Source organism: Myxine glutinosa, chromosome 9 (assembly GCF_964187855.1).
Source record: "Myxine glutinosa chromosome 9, kmMyxGlut1.1, whole genome shotgun sequence".
Taxonomy (NCBI): Eukaryota; Metazoa; Chordata; class Myxini; order Myxiniformes; family Myxinidae; genus Myxine; species Myxine glutinosa.
In genome coordinates, this window is record NC_136269.1 from 40417166 (window position 1) to 40433855 (window position 16690).

At 46.8% G+C, this 16690-nt stretch overlaps 1 protein-coding gene across 2 annotated transcripts in view; it reads left to right on the forward strand.

Annotated features, from left to right (window-relative positions):
- Nucleotides 1-15067, forward strand: part of LOC137435456 (F-actin-uncapping protein LRRC16A) — a 210878-nt gene extending 195811 nt beyond the window's left edge. For both annotated transcript variants that reach the window (XM_068129246.2, XM_078784298.1), the window contains exons 36-39: nt 6763-6897; nt 11014-11154; nt 11324-11467; nt 13756-15067. In XM_068129246.2, coding sequence (XP_067985347.2) covers nt 6763-6897; nt 11014-11154; nt 11324-11467; nt 13756-13913 — 578 coding nt within the window. In that variant the 3' untranslated portion in view covers nt 13914-15067. The remainder of the gene's footprint in view (nt 1-6762; nt 6898-11013; nt 11155-11323; nt 11468-13755) is intronic.
- Nucleotides 15068-16690: the final 1623 nt, after the last annotated feature.

Genomic DNA, 16690 nt, shown 5'->3' on the forward strand with positions numbered 1-16690 from the left:
AACCACCTTGCAATTTGGCCCTCCGGTTCCTTGAACCGAAGGAGCCATTGCAAGGAGGAATGGTCAGTTCTAACCAAAAATTTCCGCCCGTACAAGTACGGGTGGAAATGGTTCATGGCAGCCAGCATAGCCAATAACTCTTTGCGAGTGACGCAATAATTTCTCTCGGGCCTACTTAAGGCCCGACTATAATAACCAATCACTCTCTCCACGCCCTCCTGTGTCTGAGACAAAACTGCGCCCAATCCTTCCTGGCTCGCATCCGTGTCCAGGGTAAATGTCCCGTCACTAGTGGGGTAAGCTAGAAGGGGTGCGGATGTTAGACACCCCTTCAATTTTTGGAAGGCCTCGTGGCACTCCCGTGTCCAATTAAATCGCGTCCCCTTCTCCGTAAGCCGGTGGAGGGGACGGGCCAACTCCGCAAATTTCGCCACAAAGCGCCGGTAGTAGGAGCAGAGTCCCAAAAATCCCCGCACCTCTTTGATGGTACGTGGTGCGGGCCACTCCTCTACCGCTTTAATTTTGTCTGGGTCTGTTTTTACCCCCTCGCGGCCAATCACGTGACCTAGATAGGCTACCTCTCTTGCAAACAAAGTGCACTTACTCGGGTTCAGCTTCAACCCTGCCTGTCTGAGGCACCCGAACACCTGGTCCAAATTAGCTAGTGCCTGGGGGAACGTTTGGGCATGTACCAGGACGTCATCCAGGTACACCAGGCATGATTGCCATGGCATGCCGCCTAGTACATGCTCCATCAATCTCTCAAAGGTGGCGGGGGCGTTACACAAACCAAACGGCATCACAGTAAACTGATACAGTCCCTTACCTGTGAAAAATGCCGTTTTCTCCTTCCCTGCCCTATCCATCTCCACCTGCCAATACCCACTCTTGAGGTCCAAAGTTGTGAACCAATTTGAGCCCGCAACGGCATCGAGGGTGTCATCAATCCTTGGCAGGGGATATGAGTCCTTGAGTGTCACGTTGTTTAGCTGGCGATAGTCCACGCAGAACCGTGTGGTCCCATCCTTCTTTTTGACCAGCACAACAGGTGACATCCAAGGACTTCCCGAGGGCTCGATCACACCTGCGTCGAGCATTTTTGCAACCTGCTCGTCAGCTTCCGCCCTCTTGCTCCAAGGGAGCCGTCGGGCGGCCTGACGAATAGGCCGGGCCTCACCGGTGTGGATCTGATGTTTCACCAGGCCCGTACGTCCAATATCCTCGGTGGACAGGGAGAAGAGGTCCAAATGGGACCCAACCAGTTTGTGTAAGGCCTCCCTCTGGGTACCTCCCAACTCTACGCTGCTACGATTTACCATCTCGCAAATGGGATCGGGCCAATTCCTACTTGTTATTGAAGGCTCCCCCCGGGGTCGGCTCGGCTGGACGTTCTCGCCCCTCACTGTCGCGACTTCCTCAACTGGGGTGCAGCCAGCTACCCTCGTGCCCCTTACTATAGTGCGTGGTTCTGTACTCATATTTATTACTCGGACGGCCACTACCGGTCCGTCCGTTTTTACAAGGGTGCGGCCCACGATTAAACCCGGTATGGACTGCGCTGCCACCGGTTCGACCAGGCCGCAGGACTCCTGCCATGTTGGGCGAGCTGCCCACCGGGCCGGCACTATCGCCTCGGCCCTTGGGGGGATGGTCACGGCCTCGGAAGCCTCCAGCTCCGCTCTCTCGGCCGTGCTCACTCCCCCTAACGGCAGCTCTTCTACTCCCACCTGCAGGATCCCCCGGCACAAGTCGATTTTACAACCGCTGGCAGTCAACAGGTCCAACCCTATTAAACATGGGTCGCACACCTCCGCCACCCAAACATCTATCTCCCTCCTTACCGACCCTAACTTGAGGGTCACAGAACCACGCCCTATGATCGGGGCCGTTACCCCGGTAGCAAGCTGCAAACTATAATTTTGCAGGCGCTGGATCTTATCCCAGCCACCTGCGCTCGAATCAAGGACCACAGGGCTGATGATCGTGGCGCTAGCTCCTGTGTCCACTACGGCGTCTACCCCCACGCCGGCAATTTTGCATCTAATTGTCAGGCTACCGGTTCCAATTTGGCCACAATAAATGACCTGTCGCGTCAATGAGGGCTCTCCTCCATCCTCTGCTGCCGAACACCGCCCTACGTGCCCGACACCTTCTAGTTTCCCGGGGTCTGGCGGGGGGGTGTCTGGGGTCGGCTAACCCGCTCCCCCCTGGGCGGAGTTGAGGACCTCAACTGCCGGGGATCATCCCGGCGCGCGTTTCGACAGTGCCGCGCCAGGTGACCCAGGCGGTTGCAGGTATAGCACCTCACCTGATAAGGTGCTTGCCTCCGGAATTCCAAATTCCCCCCCCTGTAGGTCCGAATTGGATTACCCGCTCGTGGTCCACCGCGGGCCACCTCCGGGGCCGCCTGCCATGGTCCAGGTCCCGCCAGGCGCTGGTCCACCAGCCTCCGGACCATGCCCGCCAGGTCAGGACCCACGTCGGGGGCGGGTCCCCTAAGGGGTCCGCCCTCCATCGGGGGTCCCACCTGGCGGACCGCCATTGCGAGACGCTCGCCCCCTCGGGCTAGGGGCCTCGCTGCTTCCCAACGGGCCGCAGCGTCAGCCGCCTGGCTCAGAGTCTGCGGGCGCCACATGGCGAGCTGTTGCCGGAGCTCAATATCCGGGAGGGCCTGGATAAAATGGTCCAGCGCCAGGCTTTCCCGGGAATCCGCTGCCATGCTAGCATGTGCGATCCCCACTGCGCGGCGAATGTCGTGGGCAAGTTCCCCGATGGCTTCCTGGGGCTTGCGTTTTCGCAGCGCGAGCTGAGCTTTAACAAGCTCGCTCTGCTGTTCTATGCCGAATCGATTAATTAGGGCGTCGCGGAGGGCTGGCAGGGTGAGAGCACCCGCTGGTAATGCCGTCAGCACCTCCGCCGCCGCGCCGCGCAATGCGGCCACCAGGTGTACTCCACCTTCGTCCTCACCCCAACCGTTGCCCTTACACACACAGTCGAACTGCGCCAGGTACGCGCGTAGATCACTCTTGCCGTCATACGGCGCGAGTGGGACCTTGTGGGACCACCTCATATGTGAGTCGTTGCCCGCCTGCCGGACCCCGTGCGTCGCCCCTTGCGGGGTCAGCGCGGGGCCGAACCGGCCGGGCCCCCACAGTACACTACCCCCAAGGGGCTCTCGTGCCTCCCCGGTCCCTCCAACAACTACCCCTGTTGGTGTCGATGCATGGGTCACACCTCCGCAACCCGCTACCCATTCCATACCACCACAACCTTGCTCACCCACACCTCGCACCTCTCGTTCCATACCCTCCGGACCAGCCATACACCTCACTCTTGGCCTCTCACGAACATCCGGGTCTATCTCGACCCCCAAGCTTATTAAATCACCTGGCGCATCATACGCACGACCATATTGGTCACCACTTACACCGGGTCCTCTTTCTCTTCGCTTCTCCTCCATCACCTGCGAATCCCTCATCCGGTTAATGAGCACATCATCACGATCCGAACACAGACTCTGGACCAATTCTTTTACCTCCTCTTTTATCTCTTTCTTATCCTCTCTCCGTCGCTTTTTAATTTCGCTCACCCCCTCTTCCACTTCTTCTAATTTCTGCTTCACCTCCTTCATCTCCTCGTGCGCCCCTTTAAGTTCTTCCTCTAACTCCACTTTATTTTTTTCTATGTGCTCCCGCACCTCCCGCTCTTTAACCTCCATCACCTCTACCACTTTGTTCATTTTTTTCGTCAAGTCCTCATGTACCGTCTGACACTCTTTTTTAATTACCCCTACGTCCTTTTTCATCTCCTTCTGCGTCGATTTTAACCCCTCTATTACCGCTGTGTTCTTCTTTACCTGTTCCCCCAACTCCTTTTGTCCCACTGTCAGTTGTTCTACTCCCAGCGTCAACTCCTCTATACCCCCTTGCAATTTTACAGTCCCCTTTCTCACCTCCTTCTCCATGCGCTCCTTACAGTGCCTCACCTCCTCGCGCACTCCTCCGACCTCCTCACTCACTCCTCTTCTGATCTCTTCTCCCATCACTTGCATCTCCTGCCCAGATGCCACCCTCATCTGCTCCATTTCCTCCCTGTGAGCATCCAGTTTGGCTTCTACCCCCATTCTGACCCCCTCTATCTGCTGCCCCATTTGGTTAACTTCCCTTTCCGCTTGGTCCCTCATGTCCCTCAATTTGCCTTCCATACTGTTTTCTAACCCCTCTAACCCTTTTTGCATCCCTTCCATTTGATTCTCTTGAGCGGCCATTCTGTTTTCTACCCCCGTTAACCCATGTTTTACTTCTTCTAATTTCTTGTCTAATCCCTCTATTCTACTCCCTAACCCCCCGATCTGCGCCCCCATGTCCTCCCTCAATTTCTCGCTATTGGACCCCATTTGGCCCTCCAATCGCTCACTATTCTTTTCCATAAGGGCCGTCATTTGTATAAAAAAAAGTTCCAATCTTCCCAGCGGCGCTACTTCGGTCGCGGGCACGGTGACCAGCGAGGCGCCTTTTTGCGCGCCTGAAGCATCGTGCGCGAGAGCGCCATTTTGTGCACCTGCTACCCCCGCTGTTTCGCTCTCCTCATGTCCCTCATGTCCCTCAATTTGGTCCTGGACCGACCCTGCCTCACTCTCCCCTACCGGACCCCAGCCGTCTTGATCCGCCATAGCGCGACTTGCAAAATTCGAGTTTCGTAAAACAAATACAAATTTCGCCGTTATAATTTCGCGCGGGAAACGCGCTCCGAATCGATTCTACTTGTTACCAATTTGGGCCTAATAAATTTAGTCCCGGGTTCGAATTCCACTCCTCGACACCAATTGTTACAGACGTGGCTTGGATGTTATTTACCGAGCGGTTTTATGGTATGACCACGTCTGCACAAGTTACCCGATTGTGCCCGAACGTTGACTAGTCGCGCGATGCTGGCTCAATAAGAAAAAGAAGACACCCGGCTGGATTACAATAACACAATACGACACCAATGTTTCAATTCTCAAGACCTCCGGAGGAGATTATATTCGTACGGAAAGGTCAGATTACAGGGGCTAGAGGTATAATCACAGAAAGACAGGCACTTAGACACACTCTTATATTAACCCCGGACAGACGACAGACAAACGGGACAACGGCTGACTCACACGGGGGTTGATGACAGGAAAGCGGGTATCGATGGCTCCAGGTCCTCCTGGGCTCGGGGCAGGGTACAGTACGGTCCGGTCCGGTCCAAAGATGCGGGGAGGTATCGTCGCGCTGGGGGTGGCGGTGGCTTCTCTCTCCAAGCTGAGGCGCATCTGACGTCACATCCGGCGCGGGGCCGCGTATATCCGGCGGGGAGTGACACGCCCTCGGCTCGTTAGCTCCGCCCCAGATGGAATCGGCACGTTGCTTCTCATTGGGTGCGTGGGGGGGTTACTGGCTCCGCCCCTGACGAGGAGCTGACAGCCAGCCCCTTCGGGGTAACGCCGTGGAGCGCATGGTCATGGCGGGTAACCGAGCCGGTGTGAGGACGCACACTCCCCGCCCCTCTGTTGTTGTAGTCGTAGTTGTAGTTGTAATTGTTGTTGTAGTTGTTGTTTGGGGAAGAAGATGGGAGGAGGTATGGGAAAGGTCCTAAACTCACTACTGATGCCATATAATCACATTCTGGTGCAACGAAGAGTCATAATTAATGGAAACGAGGCCTTAACTGACATAGATTAAGAATAACTAGGAAGATGTCCGAAAGTTGTCTACGTGTGGTGCGGTGGACCTGGGCACGACATTTAATGGGGGAATAAGGGGAAGGTCGGCTCTACTGATTGTTATTTACATGCAATGGGACTAGGGAATGGGGGATTGGGGAAAGTTGGGGAGTATTGGAGAAAATAGGGGAATATTTACAAGCGGATATGGAGGCCAAATTCCATATTCGCAACAATATTATTGTCCTTACAGTCGACATTCGGAATTATTAAATGTTTCTTATAACATTACTCTTCTGTTCCCTGTCCTATGTTGGTTTCACTTTTAAAAACAACACCAAAAGCACATCAGTGTCTTTATTTATTTTCTGCAATGATGCCCTCTGGGCTACCGGTGCACTAGCTGTGGTGCCCTGAGGTCGACATGTAACAATAGTGAAGGTTATTGATTGTAGAGATCCTTTTGTTTTTTGTTCCTCCTAACTCTGTAGTTTTAATGACATTATTTTCATTTTAGCTGGAACCTATGACATACTTTCATGGCAACAATTATTCCAAAGCGTGGTGTTGGCCTAATGGTTAAGGTGGCTGCCTTGAGATCCCAGGGTCCTGAGTTTGAGCCCCTGTCATGCCATTGAATTCACACCAAGTAGGTTGACTCAGCCTGTCATTCTTCCGAGGTCGGCAAAATGAGTACACGGTCACTGTTAATAGAGGGCACTGCATCACTGGCAGCCACGCCCCCAGAAAAATGATGCAACCAGCAGCCACAGGCTGCACACGAACAACCAGTGTCAATGAGTACCATGTACATTAAGTAGTTGGGAAGGCAGTCTGCAGCATTGGTATGAGGAAGAAAGGCTTTGAGAATTTTTAAAGTCGATATTTTCACCACAAGTAAAAGGAAAAGAGAGGACAACTATTGATTTTATTTTTAGAGTATTTTTCATTGTCAAAGTCATAATAACACAAACACAATCAATGTTCATAATATTTTGAGTGGTGGATAATAATCACAAAAATGTTTTCTCCTCTGAAAATGACCACAACCTACATTTGCCATTTTTCCATAGATAACACAAAATCTCCATCCCATCGCAAAAAAGCCATGGTGGTCAGTCTACAACGAACATTGCCTTCAGCACGAATTATCTTGACTTCCCCAAAGCAGCCAAACTTCCAAGATTCCATTCCACCAGATAAAGAAGGTATGACCCAGGCACAACTCCAAAAGAATCGAGTCAGACCATGTCAATCTTCCAATGTCCAGTTCCTATTCTGTCAATGTTGTTGAACTGCTTCTTGAATTTGTCATCTTTTGAATTACCTATAAGGTTAAACAACGTGTACGTATGTATGTATGTATGTATGTATGTATGTATGTATACACTGGCAAAATAATTTTCTTAGTAAGACAATATTTCTTCAAATAAGAAAAGTTTTCTTGAAACAAGAAAATTATGAGAATTTTTTTCGAGGTTTTCTAGCTGCATATGTATGTGTACATTAAAATTTATCATTGACATTAGAATTAAATATTTGAAAAAAAATAATGCTTCAGTTAAAATACAAAAGCTAAACGTAACCTTTACTTTTTTTACATGGTTGAGGCTCATGGAAGAGCTAGGATACAGAACAGATCAGGACACAACATATCAAAATCAAACAACAGGAGAGGGGGAAACGCCCACACCAGGATGGAGGGAGAAGGTAGACAGACACAGACAAACAATGGATACAACAACAACAACATGCATTTTAAGGCCATTTTCCCTGCTAGAGCGGGGGTTAGCCTTGCGGTCCCCATGACAATCTTCTCCATTTTGCCCTATTTTCTGCATCTCTCCTTGTTAACCCCCTTGCCCGCATTTCTTCTTCCACCATCTTTAGCCAAGTCTTTCTCGGTCTTCCCCGTCCTCTACTTCCTTCTACATCAATTTCCATCACTCTTTTCAACCAGTCACTTTCATCCTTCCTCAACACATGACCAAACCATCTCAGCCTGTTCCTCTTCACAGCATCAATCACAGGCAATATTCCCATCATCTTTCGCAATTCATCATTTGTCTTCCTCTCTCTCAACGATACTCCGCACATCCATCGAACCATTCGCATTTCCACCCTTTCCAGCCTTCGTTGCTGCTCTACGTTCATTACCCATGTCTCGCTCCCATAAATCATAACACTTCTCACACATGTAGCATACACCTTTCCCTTCAGCTAAAGCGACACTCTCCTCCTCATCAGCACGCCACACAGTTCCCGAAACTTCTTCCATGCACATCTCACTCGAGCAACCGTTGCCGAGTCTGATCCACCTTCTCCATTCAGCATGTCTCCGAGGTAGCAAAATGTTTTGCTACCCACACACTCCACACAATAGACAAACAATGGATACATAAGCAAAATTTTGGTAGGGGTAACGGGTGGTTTAGCGGGTGTAGAAAAGAGCAAGGTTCTTGATGAGGTATGACCTGAGATGGTGGTGAACAGCTGTCTTGAAAACCTGCAGGGAAGAATGAGATTGGATAGAGTATGGAAGTTGGTTTCACACATGTGGGGAAAAAGAAGAATAAATGAGTGGAGATGAGCAGTGGTTGTGTATTTAGGCAGTTTCACTCGGGGGTGGGGGGGTTGCTGGTGGACCGTGTGTGTCCTGCAGATACCTGGGAGGGGGTAAAGCACATATAGGACAGAGTATGCAGGACCAGAAATGAGGCGGAAGAAGGCAGAGATACCACTGACCTGTCGGCGATGCCGAAGTGATAGGCCCATAGACTCGGCTTTCTTCGCGAGGGATTCCAATGATCTTGAAAGCCTTGGTTTCCATGGCATCAAGCTGAGCAAGATGTGAGGCAGGAGAGCCAGCCCAGAGTGGCGAGCAGTACTCCATCAAGCTGTGGAAGAATGCCTTGTAGGTGGATAGGAGTTCAGGTGTGCCAAGGAAAGATGTTGCACGATGGAGGATGCCCAGTTGGCATCTGGCTTTGGATGCCTGGATTTTGGATCTTTGAAATATATATATATATATATATTTTTTTTTATGTTGAAAGCTACAGTCATGGACTATATAGTCCTCATCGAGGCCAGGCCTTAAATAAAATAACTGGATTGATAAATGTGAGGAAAGAGAAATAAAAGAGAGAGAGAGAGAGAATGTAAAGGTGAGGAGTGAAAATGAGTAAGAGAAGTGTATGATGAAAAGTGTATGATGTTTGTTTGTGAGAAAGAGATATTGAAGCTAGCCTGGTAGCTATAGTTTGAGTGAGACAGAAAGTAAGACCAGCAATCCTGACACAAGAGAGTGTAAGATGGTTCTGGGCACCACATTAACACTCCTAATCCGAATGGTAGTACTAACCTGAGTGGTTGCTGTCTTCAACCTTCTACCTAAAAAAGAGAGATCATAGCTGAGAGTGAGACCCAAGAGTTTGAGTGACTGAACCTCTTTGAGAGGATTGTTGGGAGAGTAGATGGGAGGGTTTGCATTGCGTTCCTTTCGGAGGGAGAGAATGAGTGTGGGATTTCTCAGCGATGAAATACAATACATATTTCAAGTGTTTGACCAGTTTGTGATTTTGGTAAGTTCTGACAAGAGGGCAGAAGCTACTGCCTGTCTGTCTGAAGGAGAAGGGATGTCACTGCAGAGAGTTGAGTCATCAGTAAGGAGATAAAGAAGATTTCCCAGAGAGTCAGTGAGATCATTTATGAAGATGTGGAACAAGATGAGGCTGAGAACTCCAGCCTTGATAGGGAGAGAAGAAAGCTCTCGTAGCCACATCTTGGCTACGAGAGTGGGGCAAGTCAGTAATCCAAGAGTGGAGTTGGCCTTGGATTTCATAGGCAGACAGTTTGGAGAGCAAGACGGGATGCCAGACTTTATTGAAAGCTCGAGATATGTCCAGAGAGATGGCCCTTGATCTCACGTTTGATGTTGTGGGCCTCCATCCATTGTTGGGAGAGTAGAAGCAGCATGTCCAACGTAGAATAAACAGTTCTGAATCCTAATTGATGATCCGAGATGAGGTTGTTGGAGAAAGGAATTATTTTATGTCAACTGAGATGATGGATAATATGACCTTGCTCATGATAGGAAGTAAACTAATTGGTTTGTTGTTAAGGGGATCCGTTTTTGCACTTTTTCATGTAATGCTGTGATGTTGGCTGATTTCCAAGCAGATCGAAAATGACCGAAGGTAAATGATAGGGTGAAAAGGGCAGAGAGAGGGAGTGCTAGAGCAGTGGAGCACATTTTTAGGACACGTGAGCTGATGCCTTCCAGTCCATTTGCAGAGTCAGAGTTGAGGGATGATGATTAATCTTCTCGGGTGCAAAGGACACGGAATTTAGAAGAATTTGGGTACAACTGGGAATCGTGGGTACAGAGAGGGGTTTAGGGACACAATATTTTGAAGCAAACGCAGAATTGAGGCATTCAGCCTTCTCACGAACTGAGTCGGCTGTGGTGCCATTTGAAGTGAGGGAAGGAATGGAAAGGGAGAATATGCCAGAGACAGACTTGAGAAGGCACCACCAGGTTTTAGAGGAGGGAGACAAGTTTGAAAGTTCATTCTTAAATTTGGACAGATGTTGTTTTCTCGTTCTCCTGAGAGTAGACTCACACTTGTTGCGGACTTTGTGGAATAGGCGGAGGTTGCCTTCGGTTGAATTTGCCTTCTAGCAGGAGAATGCAAGTTGTTTTAAAGCAACTGCCTCACCAGAAGATTCATAGTACCGAGAGCGGGAGGATGGGTAACATAACTGAAGACGAGATGGTTTGAATCTGTACATAAGAGAGAGCAGGTTTCTGTGCAAGAATTCCCAGGCTGAATTAATACTAGGGTTGGTAGATACAGGAGACCGGTCCTGAAGTCTGATGGGTGTTTGTAGTCCCTGCCATTTTGCTTGAGTGAACTGCCAGATTCGCCGGCGCTGAGGCTGTTCTCTGAGAATTGCCAGAGACATTTTGACCTTCACAAACACATCATCAGATGAGCCAATTTGGGGCAGAGGATGAGCAAGATTCATTGGCGGTGAAGTTGGTTATCACCAAATCCAGAATGGAAGATTTGCCATTGGGAGAAATCCGGGTGGGAAAATTCACGGACTTATTTTGTGGACTTGGCAAAAGCTTCAACTATTTTCGACAGATTTTACTGTTTTTTAGCATTCCCTAGGGCCTAGACAGTGATGGTTGATCTGAGCAAGGGTTATTTCGTATTTATGATTACAATCGCTATATAAATAACTAACCCTGCTTTTGTAATGGAAGTAAGGTATAACAATGGTGATTAAAAACTCAGACTTCTGTGGGTTTTTTACAGACCCTGGAGAAGTTAAAAGGCAAGTTCCCCTTCGTCAACTAGCTAAGCTTCCAGAAACCATCAAAAGGCTTTCAACAGAAGTCTTGGAGCTTTCAGAAGCAGAAAAAACATTCCCTGCTGATCCACAGGCTGAGACAGAGGGTGAGTTTCCCCAAACATTGGTGTCTTGTTAATATCTTGATAAAATATAGTATTCTCTAAGTATCACCAAAAGCTTGCCATTGCTCTTGGCTCATTCATTTTAACTTTACATGAACATTTATTTTAAATAATTTGTGACTTTTTGAGATATTTACAATTACTCACGCAGGTGGTTCAGAAACACCCATGGGTCCTCACAAGCAAGTACTGCCTTTGCCCCCACAAAAACCTGCGCCTCCCATTCCCTTCCAAATAGACAAAACAAATCCAAACACATCGAATCTTCTGTCTGTTGCTGTAAAGGAAACCCCAGGTCAGTGAGTACACCTGCCTTTTATCCTCATCAAGCTGATGTAAAGCAAACGGCATTATTTGCTTATAATATTCAGAATAAATAAAGATGGAAGGTTTTCATAGAGAGCAAGTGTTTTTAGCTGCAACGAACAGCTCTATGAGAGGACCGCGTTGTTGTTCTTGTTGTTGGGGTGCCTTTTTGAATAGCGCATGCGCATACACTCGGACGTGCGTTGGTATGAGGTAAGAACATCGCAGACTAAAATCGCGATTTGTTTGAAGAAACCAGTATAAATTTAGCAACAAAGACAACATGAATGTTTTCATATCAATCTCGTTTCACAGAACTTGACACAAATTAGGTGTAATTATTGAATAGCGCATGCGCATACACTCGGACGTGTGTTGGTATGAGATAAGAACATCGCGGACTAAAATCGCGATTTGTTTGAAGAAACGAGAATAAATTTAGCAACAAAGACAACATGAATGTTTTCATATCAATCTCGTTTCAAAGAACTTGACACAAATTAGGTGTAATTATTGAATAGCGCATGCGCATACACTCGGACGTGCGTTGGTATGAGGTAAGAACATCGTGGACTAAAATCGCGATTTGTTTGAAGAAACGAGAATAAATTTAGCAACAAAGACAACATGAATGTTTTCATATCAATCTTGTTTCAAAGAACTTGACACAAATTAGGTGTAATTAACATATATATACATGAAAACAATTTGCACAGGGGCCGAGCCTCCGGGATGCTTAGTCCACCAGCAGAATCCCAGCGTATGCAGGTACACAATACAAATAGACATACAGCGGATTGAGAAATACCAAAGAAGCGACCACAGTGTAAAATTGGAATATGGTCACACTTAACCGGTGAAATACTGTTGCATGGACATTTACCTCAGACCAAAACAGAACAGAAATAACATTCACGTCCATACATTAGGCCGAGAAGAATATATTTCCGGTCTCTAGTCAGCGCAGCGCACGCATCGATTTTGACCCTGTACGTCAAGAATGTTTTTTTTTTTCAAATTTCCAACGGTACCTACAACAGCGCGCGCCTGTTGTTGCCGGGCCGGCGCGCTAACTCGGGAAATACGGGTCCATTGGTATCGACGTTCGCGCACGGTTCTCCCCTACAAAACTACGTTTAGTTTGTCCAAATCCAAATAGCCGTTCCAAAGATATGAGTAGTTTTGTGTGCCGTGACGTCATGAATCCAATCGGCTGGATATTGCCATTTATTGAAACGAAGACGTTCTTTGTCGGGTTCGTGTGAAGCAACCAGAAGGCCTAGAGAGCTGTGGGTGGTCTCGTTAGTTAGGCCTGGATCCTATCTCGTTTGTCATGAAGTTGTAAGTGTCTGTGATAATCTGGTGGACTAGGAGAAGAGATCGTGGGAGACCATCGGCCTGTTAGACCACTTGCGCATGCGCAGTGTTGACGCGATCAACACATTGGAATGTTTGACGGTACGGCGAGGCGATCTCGAGAAAGAAATGGCAGTCTATAATATGCTTGAAGAACTTAATGATTTTCAGAATAAATACATTTCAAAATAACTTCAGCTTGTGTTCATTATTTACAAAAAGGCCTACCTGTCCCATTGGCTATCTTTAATTTCTCTCTGGACGGCGCCACGGCAGATGAGGAGACTGCAAGGCATGAGGACACAAAAAACAACACCTTTATATGTCCAATCCATGCTTTTCAAAAAAGAAAAAGAAAAAAAAAACCGCATTGCCGCATCAATTCTGGAACTTTGGTCTGACCAGAGACCAGCAATATATTTTTTTCGGCCTTATATGTAATCAGTTTATGAAGCATGTTGCGTCGCAAAACAAAGGACAAGACCAGAACTGAAAGACAAAAAGACGCTAGTGCATGCGTATAATTTAATGACTGGTCGAATTTGGTAGCGCATATTGCAACGGATATCCTCATGATTCTACACGTCGCAGCTGGTGACCACACTGTGGTCATTTTTCTCTTGTTATAAACTGCGCTTCCTTTGTACAGTGTTTGATGCTTAACCGTCTCAATCAGGGTAATAGCAAAACAAATATAGGTAATAGCAATGAGGGTATTAGCAAATCTCAATCAGGGTAATACACATGTTTGTTTCATTTTTGTGACGAATTCACTTCCTAGAAAGTCTGATATTTCTCATTTCATTCAGTCCATGTCGAAAAATATGGGTTCTGGGGAAAAGCAAAACTAAGCTCAGCAACCAGATTGAATGTGGTTTTACATGCTTCAAGTTTCTTCCCTCTGTGGTACTGTATGTGCAGAGCCGGTGTACAGCATGGTACGCCAAAAGTGTCAGCGTCCAATCTCTCTCATAGAGCAAGGCGAATGGGGAAACCTGTCCCGTGATCGGATGTTCTCCAAAAAGAAGATTGCACAGTCCATGAAACGGCGATCACTCGACCAGTTGCTTGACTCGTAGATCTGCTGCTCACTTGTACATCACTGCTCAACCTACCGCTAATATCTGCCGCTTGCTTACATCAAAGTACTTATTTTGTGGATTAGGTTTGTATCAGTTCTAGCTAGAAAGGAAATTTGTTTCTGCACCTTCCCTCCATTTTTTATTTTTCAGGTTGCAGGAAATTTATTTTGGATGCTAGAGGTATCCGAACTGCTGTTGAGTTGCTAAACTTGGTGGAGTTAGCACGTTTTATACTGTTTGCTGCATTGTTTATAATTTTGTATATAAAGATCGGACACGTGCATTATACGAAAGATATCCACATTTTTAATCACCATTTTGTTTCTGTCGATTCGTTCCCGAATGAAAATGTGTTCACAAATTATGCTAAATGGAAGATTATGCTTTACATTAACATTGGCAAGTTTCTGAACCAATGGAAGTTTTGCTGCGCTCGGCAGCACAAATTTGTTCCCTTCGCCGGAGGAGACGCTACTGCGTTTGGGTCCGTTTGTTTGTCTGTTTTTCTGTTTGTTTGTCTGCACAGAATGTGCAAACGTAGGCCGGAAATGCCACTTGGTGGTAGCCACCAGTAGTACACATTGTCTTTTTTTCAACCGAGCACCTCTATAAAGCATATACAATTAAAATGTGAGTACGTCTATAAAATACGTACTATAAAACATTACAAAATAATTCCTGGAGAGGGTTTTGCAGTCTTTGCTTGTTCAAATTGGACTTGTGAAAGATCCACGATGATAAATCCTACTTATTTTATATTCTACCTGGATATATTTCTTTGTAATATTGTTTCTTATTTCTTTTCTTTTTTGCTTTTAAGCAAAACAAACACAACAAACTTTTAAACATTTTTTTTCACTTCACACCCCTTGATATGTACACACGTGGAATGCGGATAAACACATAAAATGCAACAGTTACGTTAATTGTGTCGTCCTGGTATTTCTGCGATCGTCGTAAATTCACATGCAAGCAGAACTGTACTTTTTGTTCATTTTCTGTTGTTTTTAAATTTTATATAAAGTCACTTGTATTATTTGCCTTGTATATTATTGCCACTCAACCTCCATCGAGTTATCAGCATCAGTGTAAATGTTACTTTGAGGAACTCGCAACTGGAGAATACAGACAATAAATGAAGGTTTTGAGGATGTACTGTGCAAGCAACAATATTATCTAAAATTTCCTCATATCGTAAACATTTTGGATGTTTCAAGATAACTCTGTAGTACTATGCTATGTTCTTCTATATGCCCCATCTTCGGCTATGGATCATGGTGTTGTTTCTTTACTAATTGTTTAATTAGTCACTTTCCACTATAACAAATGCATGAATGCATCACATCATTATAGATCGCCCGTCATTCCTCTGTCTACTTTACTGAGTTTTATTTGCAGAAAAACTTTTATATTTACAGAAATGAATGTGCCTACTTTTCCTGGAATGTACAATTCTCATTTAAGACTTCTGGCTGGCAAGATAGCTTCGAGGTACGCACACTCTCCTCTTAGCTGTCGAGCCTGGGTTTGAATGTTGCCCCAGCTATAAACCGTCATCCTGGTGTTTTGCAAGCAGTGTGAGACATTAATTTGCGTGCTGTCCCTCGGATGGATGTTAACCCGGGCGTCCCATCTGCCAGAATTATTTAGAAGACATTAAAGATCCCACCGTGTCCATTGTCAAAAGGAGACAAGCTATTGCCGGCACCCTGGTCAAATTCCAAAATCTTGCTGTAACCTGAAGGGGCCACTGCATCAGCAGTACAGCCACACCTCCAGCAAATTATACTATCTGCAACCAAGTGCCAGCTATGTGCCGCAGCTCAATGGAATACTGTTCTCCCCTCTGGGCTGGTGCTCCTGCCTCACACCTAGCTCGGCTTCACGCTGTTGAAGCCAAAGCTTTCAGAATCATTTGAATCTCCAGCGATGAAGCTAACTCCGAGGGCCTTTCACTCACTCACCGCAGGCAGGTTGGTGGTCTTTCTGTCTTCTACCGACTCCTCTCTGGCCTTTCTCCCCCAGCTCTCTCTGTGCTCTGTCCCCCAAATATTCCTACAGGTCTCACAATATCTGCCAGCAACCCTCTTCTGGTTAAACTGCCAAAATCAAGACTCTGCCCACCTTCACTCCTTCAATCCTCTTTTCTCCCGCCTCTGGAACAAACTCCCTCACTCTCTTCAATCACAATCCTCCCTCCAGGTCTTTAAAACAGCTGTTCACCACCATCTCTTATCTTCCCGCATCCAAAACCTTGATCTTTTCTACCCCCGCTAATTGACCCCAGATCCACTTTTGTGAAATACCAACTTCTTTCCTGGAAGTCCTAGCACGGTCCATGTGTTTTATACTTCTCCCACCTGCCCCCCCCCCCCCCAAGCCCTCTCCCTCCCACAGATCTCCCGATGTCCCTGCTCTCAAATGTTGTGTTTGTGTGCTTCCCCCTCTCTCCACATCTTGTCTACCACTCCCATTATATGTTTTATGTGTCTGTTTGATTATTTTGTGTGATTAATGGTAGCTCTTTCACGAGTCTCGATCTTGTATACAAAAATAAGAAGAAAAAAAAAGTAATTGCTGCATACAAAAGACAAAGATCTAAGAATTCCGCTAATTAATTTCTGCATTATTTGTTTGTTTCATTATAACGTGCATAGATAGGGTAGCCTCAAGTGAAGATGTCAATATTTATATTAATTTGGTAGTACAGTTTAAGGTCACTAAATAGTCTGAGTAATGCCTATATACACTGTGCATAATAAACCATACACTTT